The sequence below is a fragment of the Penicillium verrucosum genome (assembly GCF_028828655.1).
Source record: "Penicillium verrucosum strain IBT 35672 chromosome Unknown utg000001l_segment0_segment0, whole genome shotgun sequence".
NCBI lineage: Eukaryota > Fungi > Ascomycota > Eurotiomycetes > Eurotiales > Aspergillaceae > Penicillium > Penicillium verrucosum.
This window is the reverse complement of record NW_026643210.1, coordinates 10,446,863-10,459,794: the sequence shown is the minus strand read 5'-3', so window position 1 is coordinate 10,459,794 and position 12,932 is coordinate 10,446,863. Positions and strand designations below refer to the sequence as shown.

General features: G+C 48.5%; 4 protein-coding genes across 4 annotated transcripts; 2 read left to right on the top strand and 2 right to left on the bottom strand.

Moving 5' to 3' along the window:
* Nucleotides 1-2,607: 2,607 nt before the first annotated feature.
* On the top strand, nucleotides 2,608-4,398 carry N7516_003807 (uncharacterized protein; the record flags this gene model as incomplete). Its single annotated transcript, XM_057216527.1, has 1 exon — nucleotides 2,608-4,398. One exon carries the CDS (start codon nucleotides 2,608-2,610, stop codon nucleotides 4,396-4,398), a length of 1,791 nt encoding a protein of 596 aa, XP_057078410.1.
* A 410-nt stretch (nucleotides 4,399-4,808) lies between these two features.
* Nucleotides 4,809-6,091, bottom strand: N7516_003806 (Zn(II)2Cys6 transcription factor domain-containing protein; the record flags this gene model as incomplete). Its single annotated transcript, XM_057216526.1, has 2 exons — nucleotides 4,809-5,957; nucleotides 6,011-6,091. 2 exons carry the CDS (start codon nucleotides 6,089-6,091, stop codon nucleotides 4,809-4,811), a joined length of 1,230 nt encoding a protein of 409 aa, XP_057078409.1.
* Nucleotides 6,092-7,043: 952 nt separating this feature from the next.
* Nucleotides 7,044-7,986, bottom strand: N7516_003805 (uncharacterized protein; the record flags this gene model as incomplete). Its single annotated transcript, XM_057216525.1, has 2 exons — nucleotides 7,044-7,585; nucleotides 7,680-7,986. The coding sequence occupies 2 exons, from the start codon at nucleotides 7,984-7,986 to the stop codon at nucleotides 7,044-7,046; spliced, it is 849 nt and encodes a 282-aa protein (XP_057078408.1).
* Nucleotides 7,987-8,878: 892 nt separating this feature from the next.
* On the top strand, nucleotides 8,879-12,258 carry N7516_003804 (Annexin type fungal XIV; the record flags this gene model as incomplete). The annotated part of the gene is made up of 7 exons (XM_057216524.1): nucleotides 8,879-8,881; nucleotides 8,942-9,112; nucleotides 9,166-9,328; nucleotides 9,389-9,425; nucleotides 9,657-9,669; nucleotides 10,075-10,371; nucleotides 10,927-12,258. 7 exons carry the CDS (start codon nucleotides 8,879-8,881, stop codon nucleotides 12,256-12,258), a joined length of 2,016 nt encoding a protein of 671 aa, XP_057078407.1.
* Nucleotides 12,259-12,932: the final 674 nt, after the last annotated feature.

Below are 12,932 nucleotides of genomic sequence, written 5' to 3'. Positions count from 1 at the left end.
TGTTCTTGCATGGTTACGATGATTACGAAGATCAGAGTTATGAATTTGAATGCCGCATGAGCATTTCCTCGCATTACGTCCATATATTGTTAGATTAAATGAACCAAGCCATGGACTATATCTATTGTCCATGATATCCTCGAACGAAAATAAAACCTGTGATGTATCCCTCCCACTAGGACTATTTACCTACATACCGAAGACATAGACCCACTATCACACCAACGATACCCCCAACCACTATCCCTATACAGACATGCACGGCGTAATACTTCACTACGCGTGCCTTGGAACCATATCTCCACTCATCCCTGTAGCTTTTGTTGGTTTTGAGGATTCGCTTTTGGAGCTGCTTGGGCTGTTTCTCAATATCAAAATCCGCCTTGTCCGAGGGAGACTTGTGGGTGTGAGTCTCGGGGTTTGTAGGCTCCATCTTGTGTGGTGTAGTCGGGTCGGACCGGTCGCTGAATGTGCTCTATACATAAGAGGATTATCAACGCCTGCGGATTCAGAATTTATAGGAATCTCGGGGGCCCTCACCTATACTTACTTGGTTGTATTTCCTTTCTCTTTGGGCTTTTGATCCGTCTCGCCAGAGACTATCTTGGATGATCCCAGGCTCGAGCTTTCTTGTTGTCTTGGGAAATTCTGGAAAAATCCCTCTTATAAAATGTAGGTTGAAGGGAGAAAGGCGAAAGCAACAAATAGTAGGAAAACTAGGTGGTAGACGTTATCTTATACTATGTAAACAAAGGATCATAGTTAGGCGTGTATTAGAAGATTACAAGGAAGTTGAGTTGTCAATACTTATGGACCCCACGAGAAGGTGACAATCTTTGGGGCCATAGAGGGGGCCATAGAGGTTGGGGGCCGTAACAGTACTACTTACTGTAGGCAAAATGCATTGATTAATCTGCTCCTGTTCAGAGGGTTCTCGGGTGATCACAACTGGTGCCTTTGAAAAATCGAAATTCCAACCAGACAATATAAGAAACAAGAATCTATAGCCACTTTGGGTACCCTACGCTGTTCAGAGTTGAGGCTGAGCGTGACCCACCCAAATCGGTTAGCCCCAGGACCTCAGCCATGCTTACTCCGTACACCCCATGACATTTCCACCTTTCAACTCTCTCCCAAGTGGATGATGAGCCCACACTCACATCCAAAACATCGCGATATCGTTGTGCGACCCGGAGCTGCAGTCCATTCCTTCGAAGCGAATCCTCCTTTTCCAACACCTGCACATCTTAGCTGCACATCTTAGCTCTGTATTTCTGTCATCGGCGGCCTCTTGGTGATACGAACTTATTTATTCATCACTTGTCTGGCAGTCTGCCCTCCACCAAAGACCAGTCGGCCCAAAGAGAACATACCGGGATGATTATGGACTGGCTAAGGCATCTATTTGGAAAATTTCCAACCATGTCAGAAAAGCGAAAGCAGAAGAAAGAGGCGAAACGCCGGAATCGAGCATACAGTCGACGAGTTCGAGAACGAGAAAAAGAACTAAGACGTCGACCTGGAGAGAAAGTGCCTTTTTTCCTTGGCTCGCCTTTCAAAACATACGAAGTGAACTATCGTGGACCTGCGGCTTGATGTTTCAGGACTACAGCAATAGTGTTGGAAAAAACACTGTTCCGACTTTACTCCCTCGTCCATTTATTTCCCCTTGTTAGCATGTATTGCTTCAACGGGAAGAAAGCCTTTTGGACTTCAATGTCTCGATAAATACTACACTCGGACAAGTTGTGCCGAATTCGGTCTGATTGGGTGACGCATCACCACCGCAAGTGATCTGGCGTTAGTTATTTTTTTTTAATAAGTCTGATATCTGCTTGTTCAACCCCGGTTGAGTTCAGAACTCTCCAAATATGTCCATAAATTGAAATCACTTTTTGTTCTCTTCTCCAGGGCTCCAGGGCTCCTCCTTCTAGCGAAACCCAGTTGTTTTTCCAAGAGCAATTTCCCGAGGATGAAACAACCCTTATCAGGGCAGCGGTCAAGCAGAGCTCAGCGATGATATCGCTTCTCATTAAGCACAGGGCTGAGGTGGATGCTGCTAGCAATACAATAGTGGAAACTTGAAAGACCACGGCCGAGCGGCGAACATGGCCGAGTGGCGGGTTTTCCCGCGCCCTGTCTATCCACTATCTTGAAGTTTTTTCAACGAGAAAAATAGTATCAATACTGGTATGTCATGCTGTTTTGCCTTGTGAATATTTCGCTTAGGGTACGTGGGGAGACGTGGTCGGCCTGCTTGTGTGGTTGGCTCGCCTCTTGAGGTTGACCGTTTACTCCCCTCCAATGAGATAGGGCTGACTGATGGCTAGGCAGAGGAGAATAACCAGACAATTGACATACTTCACAACTTGATATTTATCAACCGTGAACGTTGGGAAGTATATGATCATTTATTTAACTAGCTAGACATGCATGAATCATGATACTACCTTCATTTATGCCAAGTCTTCGACTAAATCTCGGCCATCGAAACCCCACTACACACGGCCGAATTCAACTCGCCAGAATCTATAAAATATTCGTTATTCTCCTCTAACTACGCATGCAAACAATCATCTAGGTCAGTCTGGTATATACTATTCTGTCATGTCGGATCCCAATGCAGTTCCCACGTCATGCCCCGAAAGACAAAATAAGGAAGTCTCGTCTCCTTCTGTCGGCGACATCAAGTTGCCCGGTGCAGCTCGCATGAAGGCCCTGTACTCTTCCCTTACAATCGTGGAACGGACTGCCATCTTCACGAGCATCTTCGTTATTGGTTTTGCTTATGGCCTCGACAACATTCTACGGGGCACATACGAACCATATGCCACTTCCTCCTTCGGCGATCATTCCCTCTTATCTACCATCAACGTTATCCTCTCCGTTGTTGCTGCTGCTTCCCAGCCGACTGCGGCCAAGATCGCTGATATCTTCGGTCGAGTCGAGCTAGTTGTCTTTTCCGTCTTTCTCTACGTGCTCGGTACTGTCGTTGAGGCCGTCGCGAAGAACGTGTCCACCTATGCCGGTGGTAGCGTCATTTTCCAGGTCGGCCAAAGTATGATTAAGGCTCTGAACTCAATCATTGTTTCCGATATCACTTCGACCCGCTCGCGCCTTTTCTTTAGCTACACTCCCATCGCGCCGGCTCTTATCACCACCTGGGTTAGCGGCAATATCGCCAATGCCGTCCTTTCAGTTACCGACTGGCATTGGGGTATTGGGATGTGGTGTATCATTTATCCTGCTGCTGCATCCCCTCTCATAATTAGCCTCTGGACCGTCACCCGGCGGCTCAAAAAGCAGGGCACCGTGGAGAAATCCAGCACCCTCCTCCAGGCTCTCGGCCCAAAAAGGTTTATAGTCGAACTTTTTTGGATGCTCGATATCATCGGCATTATCCTCCTCGTCGCTATCTTGGCCCTTCTTCTTGCGCCACTAACCATTGCCGGGGGCGACCAGTCCAAATGGAAGAGCGCCCATATTATTGCACCTCTCGTTGTTAGCGGCTTTTGTGTTCCGGTCTTTATCTACTGGGAACTAAGGGCTCCTCGTCCCTTGATTCCCATGACTCTTATGAAAGATCGGGCCGTCTGGGCTCCGTTGGGGATTGCCATATCCCGAAATATTGGGTACCACCTGCAGGCCAATTACCTTTACACGATCCTTGTCGTAGGGTTCGACTTTGATGTCACCGCCGCGACCCGTATCTCCTCTCTCTTTTCCTTCGTCCAGGTTGTAGTCGGGCCCCTCCTCGGCTTGGTCGTCTTCCGAGTCCGGAAGCTCAAGATGTTTATCATCGGCGGGACCATGATTTACATAGTCGGCTTCGGCCTCCTGATCCGATACCGCGGGTCCCTTACCAGCAACAGCAAGGTCGGCGTCATTGCAGGCCAAGTGCTCCTCGGTTTTGGCAGCGCACTATTTTCATGGCCAGCTCAGGCGTCAATGCAAGCTCACATTAAACATGAACACCTCGCCGTTATGACAGGCACGTTCCTGGCTTCATATAATGTCGGCTCTGCTATTGGAAATACAATCTCCGGAGCAATATGGACCCAGCTTCTACCATCCTCGCTCCATGAAGAACTCGCCGGTATTAATTCCACCCTGGCCACCTCCACATACAAGGACCCGTTTACGGCGATCGCCGAATGGCCCATGGGTACCCCTGAACGCATGGCGATCGTTCGCTCCTATCAGTACATCCAGCACCTTATCACCATCACAGGTATCTGTCTATGCGTGCCGATCATGGTGTTTGCCTTTGCTGTGCGCGACCCCAAGCTTAATGACGAGCAAACTCTAGCTAGCGATGATGATCTGCCCTATCAAAGAGGCCTGTCACAACCTGTGCAACAGCCAGAGCCGACCAAGTCCCCAGCAGCTGTACACTAGCTCCAAATCATCCACACCTTGGTACATAAGCATATCCCTGGTCCATAACTGAGAAACATTACAACTCTGCTCAAGGCCTCTGACCAATAGACTTCGCAGATCTGCTTCCACGCATTATCCTGCATATGTACTTTGGTAAGGTTCTCCCATCAAAAGGCGCGTCTAGGTTTTGATCATTCGCAGTCATTCCTCGCTCCATTTGAGCTGATCTCAACCATGAACACACTGGGTAATGATGTAGTAACAATCTCGTAGAAGACAGGCCAAGTCCTAGTGGTAAACATAGCAAATTCGATGTCCCTAGAAAGTATCGGCGACCTTGGCATGTTTATTGGTATATACTTGAAATGAGTCCATTTTCTACAGCCCTTGTGGTATTAAAACTTTCTAATTATAATTCCGATTTTAATTTAGTGTTCATAGCTCCCATTAATAATCTCCTGTGGCCACATAAGCCAATCTTGATACTTCGGATCTAACACAGAGTATAGTTGTGTCATAAGACGCGAGCTGAGACCTTCCATCCACCACATCCACTCGATCTGACGAATAGATGCGCACCAATGAGCAAAGATAATGAGTGCAATTGGCGCTTCCTGACACAAAAGGCTTAAATATTCATCTGAGATATCAAGCAGCCACCGGAAGACATCCGCGGTCTCGAGTCTCCGTATGGTGCCAGGCCTTATAGCTAGACCCAATGTCCGGGCTAGTTCATCTAATGCCTCTTGGTAGATAGCCCGAAGTGATGGATCAGCCGCGCACTCCCTCCAAATCATTTGCTGCAATTCCCAAATATGAGGCTTGCCTTGCTCAAGGGCCTGTGGCCCGCGATGGGCAGCAGCTAGATGAGTTCCATTCGTGAAGATCGGTGCCAGTCTCCCGGTCCGAAGGTCCTCACCTCCGGTACTGATAATAGTTTTTGTCCCACGGAAAAGACGCGCCCACTCCGATAAATTGCCTCGTTCAAAGAGGACCAGGAAATCGCCTTCTTCGGAGGGCTTGGCACAGGAGAACATGCATGTTAGAGAGGAGAAAATGAAAAGGGCTGCTCCGTTTTGTCGCGCGATAGTCGAGACGAGTGGGACCATCTCTCTCACGGCGGTGTTGTGGTGCATTTGTGCGTAAGCAAGGCAGCTTGCGCGTCGAGATTCATCAGAGCGAGCTAGATGTAGCGCGGAAAATGCTAGCAAGGTGTGTAAGACTGGCGGTGTTGAAAAGCCAATGCGGGGTGCTTCCTGGCACCAGATGGTCTGCACAGCGGGGCTTCGCGATAGTGTGTAGCAGGTTGACGTTGTCCAGTGGTGCAACAATTCCAGGTCAAAGATAGCCAATGTGGAAGGGAATGGTCCTAATGAGGACAGACTTGGTAAGGCTTGTGGAATTTGTGCTGGGACATGAAATCCTCCAGATCCAGTACTTTCTGGGCCGGATAGTGACACAGATGAGACTGCTAAATCAGCCTGTGGTGCGGAGAGCACGTTTGAGGAGGGACTGGCAAAGGAACAAATCACCCCGTGCTTCTCACAGTTCCGGCAATGTGGTTGACTTTCATCACACTGATACAGAATTATAAGCTATTGCTCGACAGAAACATTGATGTATCTCTCACCTTGACTTTACGCTTCTTGCATTGTAAGCACCCGGATCGCGATTTCCGGTGCGAACGGCGGCCTGGAGGGAATGTGGCCATATCAATCACTAGCAGGAACTGTAAATCTATAGTGGACCCGAGAGGAATTTAATATAAATTGCACCATTGACAAGGAATCTTGGGGCCTATGCAGATTTTGGGGAGGCGCAGTTTGGCATCTCAGATGCGAAGGAGCTGTGCGCTAGCCGAATACGGTTAGCTTTATCAGTTTTGGTAGGGGAGAGAGTAGATGTTCTTAGTCTGGACCTCACGATCTTTAGAATTAAAAAGGTGTAGGCTATCCATGGCCTAGAATAAATTAGGCTAGCTTGAAGTAATCATATATAGAACTAGATACAGTACGTCCTCACCACGAAGTAAAACAACGTTCAGGAGCTCATTTTCCAGCCCCGAAGGCAGGCCTCTCACTAGCCCATAAATGGACCCAAGCCTCAGACCCATGTCGATGGAGGATGACGATGATGAGGATAGATGAATAGAGCATCCAAGGGTTCATAACCTGTTAGAAGAGGTCTACGTTGTGGACGCCGAAGTGTATGGTGCAATGTGAGGTTGATTGTTTAAGAAGAGTTAACTACAGAGACAAATAAATCTAACAGATCCACTAGATGAAAATCGACAAACTCGGAGAATGGCCTTCATGAATTCAAAGCAGCTAGTTTCTAGGTAGTTTAGAGGGCGTAATGTGGAATCTATTGATGGAGTATTGATGAAGAAACCAAGCAGATAGATTCGTAGTAATTGGGTTGAACAAGGAGAGAGAGAAGAGAAGGAGAGAGAGGAAAACTATCTACATGGTCCTGGGCCTCAGGCACCCAACAGTATTCTCTCTGTCCCTTTTCTTTTTTTTTTTTTTTGACAGCAAGCGACGGTCAAAATACTTAACTCGTAATGGGATACTTGAAGTAGAAACGCTGCATGGTTCCGAGCAACGTTAAGCAGCAACAGCGCTATTCTCTCTGCCCTCTTCGTCATCTCCACTCGATTCATCTTATTCGACGACGACGACCCTTCGGCCTCGGTACCATGCAGTCCCGACGATGTGGCTCGAGTCTGGAGCAATAATATCGAAGGGGACTCCCTCGGTCGAAGGGGAACCGTCTGGTTCAAAACTCAACAACTGACGCTGTCGGAAATCCTTCTCCCAGTTGCTTGGAGAGACATTTCGTGAAGCCTCAACCGCCTCGGCGAGCATTTTGTCGATCCATGTGATAATCTTAGCTTTCTGGACACGCCAGTCAAACGTAGGAGAAGAGAAAAGCCGCCGTTCAGAGTCTACAAACCAAAACCGAAATCTATTGGCGTCTGTCATGATCCCGAACGCAATAGCATGGACTTTTGAAATTTTGGCCCGACTCGCCTGTATAGCTGTAAGATACGTAGCTAGTTGGCAATCGGCATTAGAAAATTCGTAGCTCCGCTTAGCCTCTATGGCAACCAACTTCGAGTCAATGCTATATCGAGGATCATCGTGGCAAAGTAGCCAGTCGGCATGGCTAGTGATATGCTTCTTACCGACTAGAAGATCAACGTCTATCTCCGGATAGAGCTGTAGATGCTCGAGCGCCCCGCGATCAGAAAGGTTATGGAGCCGGTCAAGGATAATCAACTCGACGACGACGCGTACGGAGGATTCCGAGTTGTCGATTGTGATATTCAGAGTGATGAAGTCGCTGGATCACACTGTCCACATCAGGGGAGAGGGTAACTGAGTGAACATCGTCGATGTCTTGCCGATCCCAAATGTGTTCATGCGTCTTATGCGTTACCTCCAGAATGGCACACGCGTCTTGAAGGGATTTGAATTTCCCAGCAGTATAATAGACGGTTTTCTTGGACTGCGCGAGGTCTTGCATCAACGGTGACAACGAAGCAAGGCTTTGGACCGCACGGGACCGAACGAAAGGATCATCGCTTTGGATATCTTCCAGCATATACGAGAAAGTGGCGACCGTTGCCAAAGTCTCCGGATCACGACTGGGCCTCGCTTGGCGGCTGACCTGATGTCGACAACTGCATCCTTGGCTCCGATAGGTGAATACTTGTTAAACGGTGATGATCTCGATGAATCAGGATGGACGTCGAACGAAGCTACTAGATGTTTTCGGCCAGAACTATAAATCCGGCGGAAGAGCGGTAGGTAACTCACACATAACTCTCTCATGGGTTTATATTGCCAGTAATTTAGATCCACTAATGTTGTAGATGCTTAAAGATGTCTGAATAATTAATGCCTTCTAAGATAGGTATATGGTCTTCTAAAGTAAATTAAGTCTGAAGTGAGTCTGAAGTGAAGTGAAGTGAACTGAAGTGAATCTGAATTATATTGTATTGTAGAGAGGGTAGTTGAAGGAAGAATTCAAAATCATCGCTATATATGTTCCGCAGAACGTAGGTTTGTATTAACGGCGATTTTAACTGTAGCAGCGTGGTCCGTATACACAACGGTAGGTTTGTCAGCCGGTACCGCTAAGAGAAGATGTCTAATCTTCTGCAGCACCCAGACCAAGCATGCCACTTCCAACTCGGTTGGCCAGTACTTCTGCTCGGCTGTCGATAGCAAACGACTCAGAAACATGACCGGTTCCACCACATTGGCTGGTGGTGGTTTCTTCAAATCCCCATGCCTCCATCCAGATTTGACGTGGAAGACCATCGTGCTGTGCCCTTGGTCCTTCGAACTGTCGATTTCGGCATAGAGTTGTCTGGAATGATCGAAGAATACCGTCATATGCGTCAGGGCGAAGACAATAGCTAAATTCAATTAGGAAGAAAATTGGCAGATCTCTTGGCTGCTAGTTTAGGTGGTTCTCTCAGATCCTCGAAATGGTAAATATATTCCTACCACTTGATATCGACTTTGCTAACGAGCTCTCATTCTCTCTATAGCTCTTTCTCTATAGCCCTGTTGAAGTCCTTCTCGATAAAGGGGTTATTGCCGTGGTCCCGATCCCTGGAAAGATGACTGCCCCGACAACATGGCGATGTGTGGTCCTAGATGAGTCTAAGGGCAAGGACATGGTGTATGATCACGGCAACGGAATTCACACCAGGGTGAAGGTAAACCCCCCTCATACAGTAATCATATAGGGATGTCGCTAATTATTGAACAGGACTTAGATGGACAGGTCTTACAGTTCCTCAACGATAATAAGTACCTGCAGGCAAAGAAGCTGCAACTCGCCGATGTTACCGAGAAGGTCGAGGCAAAGAGATTCTGGCCGTCGGAGGGCGCTTACTTGCACAAGTCGACTCTCAAGACCCTTGCTCGTTGTTGTAAGTACTATTTTAACGCCGCTAGAACGGTGGGTCAGATTATTATCTATCAGATCTTAGTGCCATATGTTATGGTGGTGTCACCTGGTGTGGCAGGGTGCACATGGCCCTATGAGACAGGACTGCAGTCTCCTCTCCCTCTTCTTCTTTTCCCCTTCTCTCTTAGTTAGTAGCAACCAATACAATTGCTCTCTCTCTCTTCTCCTAGCTTCACATCACCATATCGTATTTTCCCATATTAAATATTTTTAATATTCATTTCACTGCTTTGCATACCTAGGTATGTGAGTATGGTCACTAATCTGAGTCCATGCTGACATCTACTCAGTGAGCCTGACCAGGTAAGCCTGAGCACTCTCATAAAAGTGGCGGCAGATTAAATAGGAAAACCCCACCCCTCAGGGAAAATCTGGTATGTAACTATAGGTGCATATATGTACTATGGATGTACTATGTTTTGTGTTGTAAGCACCTCGATAAGATGAACCACCAGCCATAACATGGAGGCAAACACAGCTCTCCACTTGACCTGCATGTATGACATCGGATGCACCCCCTTGAACTCTGAAAACTGACCGCTCTTCCTTGCCCATCCTCTTTAAATGATTGATGGCCACCTTTTCTCTGTAGTGTCAATCCCAATACTAGCGAATATCTGGCAAGATCTTCCCCCATAGTGAGCACTTGGCACCCTTCCGTGTTCCCATGGGTGGCATTAGCCGCATACTGATCAACTCATGAAATAGATGCCGCAAGGAACTGGAACCTTGACAAGTGACAAAGGACGAGTCCTTGGTCAATTTGAAGTTGAAGGCTCTCAATATATTTTCGTCGGCAACTTGACTGGTTTCGGGCAGTCTTTCTCCATTCCCAATGCCGACATCACCTATGATTCAGCCGACCAGTTACACAAAGAATCTGAAGAATTCGAAAAGTTACCCATAGAAAAGGACCAGATTGAACTTAAGCTCAAGAACGGGGTTGCCATCACGGGCGGGTTTGATATGCCCTTCAGCGATGGCGAGGTCAAGAAAGGGACCGTTGTTGGCGGTGGAGGGAAATGGTTAAAGTTGTGATTGCGATGAGTCATGGCTTTTTGAAGATCCCCGGGGCCGTCTGGGCACGGGTGTGTGTGAAATGACTTTGGAATTGAAACGAATCAAGGGGTTGACAAGGGGTTGATCGAAGTGAAGTTGGCGATATCCATTTTGTATACACCAGCGTAGATAGGAAGAACCATTGGCAAGTCAATCGAACCTTGCAATAAGGCAACAACCCTTTTTTCTTTAATTAGAAACAATCGAACCAGGAATACGAAAGTATATGGTCCACTTGTAAATTGGCAGACGTCAACAAACAGGAGAGAACTCTCAAGGCTGTCTCAAGGCTGTAAAGCTGTGAACGCCCCCCACCTGACTGCGCCACACTCTCAGCCGGGCAGCCCGGGGAACATATAAACAGCCCCTCAGTCCTCAGCCCGGACCTTTCTTACTTGCATACATCCAAGTCGCAGTCTCCACAACATGTCTTACCAACCTAACCGTGAGTGACATTCCAAAAACATTTACAGGCTTGGCATGAGCTAACCCAGTCAATAGAACCTCCGTACGGAGGATACGCACCCCAACAATACGGAGGCCCTCCTTCAGGACCTCCGCCCCAGGGCTATCAGCAGCCTTACGGTGCCCCTCCCCCACAGGGCCAATACCCCCCTCAGCAAGGCCACTACCCCCCCGCCTCAACAGGGTCATTATCCTCCACCCCAGCAAGGCCACTACGGTGCCCCTCCTCCGCAGGGAGGTCAGTACGGCGCGCCACCTCCTCAACCCCATGGATACCATGCTCCGCCCGGGCAGCCTCCATATGGCCAACAGCAGCATGGTTATGCCCCTCCAGGCCAACCGCCCGCGGGATACCCACCTCCAGGCCAACCACCCGTTGGATACGGCGCACCACAAGCCGGCGGCTTCCCGCCCCAGGGTATTCCGTCACAGCCTTCACCCGGTTACATCCCTGGTCAAGTAGCACCAGGCGACTACCGGCCCCAAGCAGATGCGCTCCGCAAAGCAATGAAGGGCTTCGGCACGGACGAGAAGGCCCTGATTGCAGTCCTCTCGCAACTCGACCCTCTCCAGATGGCCGCTGTCCGCGACACATATTCTAAGCACCTCGGCCGCGATCTGTTCAAGGATGTCAAGTCCGAGACCGGAGGGGAATTCCGCGATGGCCTACTTGCCGTGCTGGACGGACCACTTATGCATGATGTCGAGAGCGTGCACTCGGCAATCGATGGCGCTGGCACGAAGGAGTGGCTACTTAACGAGATCCTTCTCGGCCGCTCCAATGCCGATATGAATGCTATCCGGACCGCCTATGAAATGAGATATAGGCGTTCGCTTTCTAAAGATGTCGAAGGCGACCTCTCCTTCAAGACGTCCACTCTGTTCGCCATTGTCCTTCGCGCTGCTCGCACTGAAGAGTCTGTCCCTATCAACCCGCAAACCATCGAGGCGGATGTTCGCTCCCTGCAAGGGAAGAACGTCACAGAGGTGTGCTCAATCTTCGCCAAGGCGTCCAATGCCGAGCTCCGCGCTATTAGCCAGGCTTTCCAGTCACGCTATCATATTCCACTTGAGAAGTATATCGAGAAGGAATTCTCGGGTCATATGGAAGATGCGCTGCTCTTGATGCTCCGCTCGGCTACGGACCCTGCCATGCGTGATGCTATCCTACTCGAGGAATCCATGAGTGGTATGGGCACCAAGGACGAGCGCCTTGTTGTTCGTGTTGTTCGAGCCCACTGGGACCGCAACCACAAGGGGATGGTCAAGCGCGCGTACCAGCACAAGTACGGGAAGAACTTGATTGATCGCGTGCGCGGCGAGACATCTAGTGATTACCAACGTTTGATGATTGCTCTTCTTGAGTAAAGGCTTTTTCTTTTTCTCTTCTTTTTCTATTCCTGTACAATTTATGACCTTCGTGGGTGGTTACATTTACTTTGAGATACCATGATCTGAAATGAGGCATGCGAGTTACGCAAGACAGATAGTTCTGAGTGCTATATAGTAAGAGAAGCCAAATGATTACGTTCTCCTTTGATCACCTTGAGGACCCTTGTATTTGCTGTATATCATATTAACCTAGATATTTACAAGATTTGAACCCCTTTAGGTTACAAGTCAATAGTCCACTTTGTCCGCAGCCTCTCTCTCCCCAAGTTTAGAACAAAATCGGTATAGGGGCCATTGCCAAAGCAAGGAATGCTAGCAAACTATTCCCCCACCCAAGGCCAAGTTTTTCGTACATTTGCAATCCACAAAGAGGAACAAGAGCCCCAAGCAAGCTTCGCAGAACGGTACAAGCAGCCACAACATTAGCAGCATGTGTCAGGAAAGCGTCTACTAGATATGTCTGAACTGCGTCCATGTTGACGGCATTGAGACGACAAATCCACACACATGGCTGTTTTGATGTGCGCCGACGGGCTTTTTGAATCGAGTTCAAATCTGCAGTATTCATAGAATGCATAAATCCCACGGGCTTCTCCATGTCCGTCTACCTATCAGTGACAAGGGGATCTCGGCAGATGATGGCATATAAA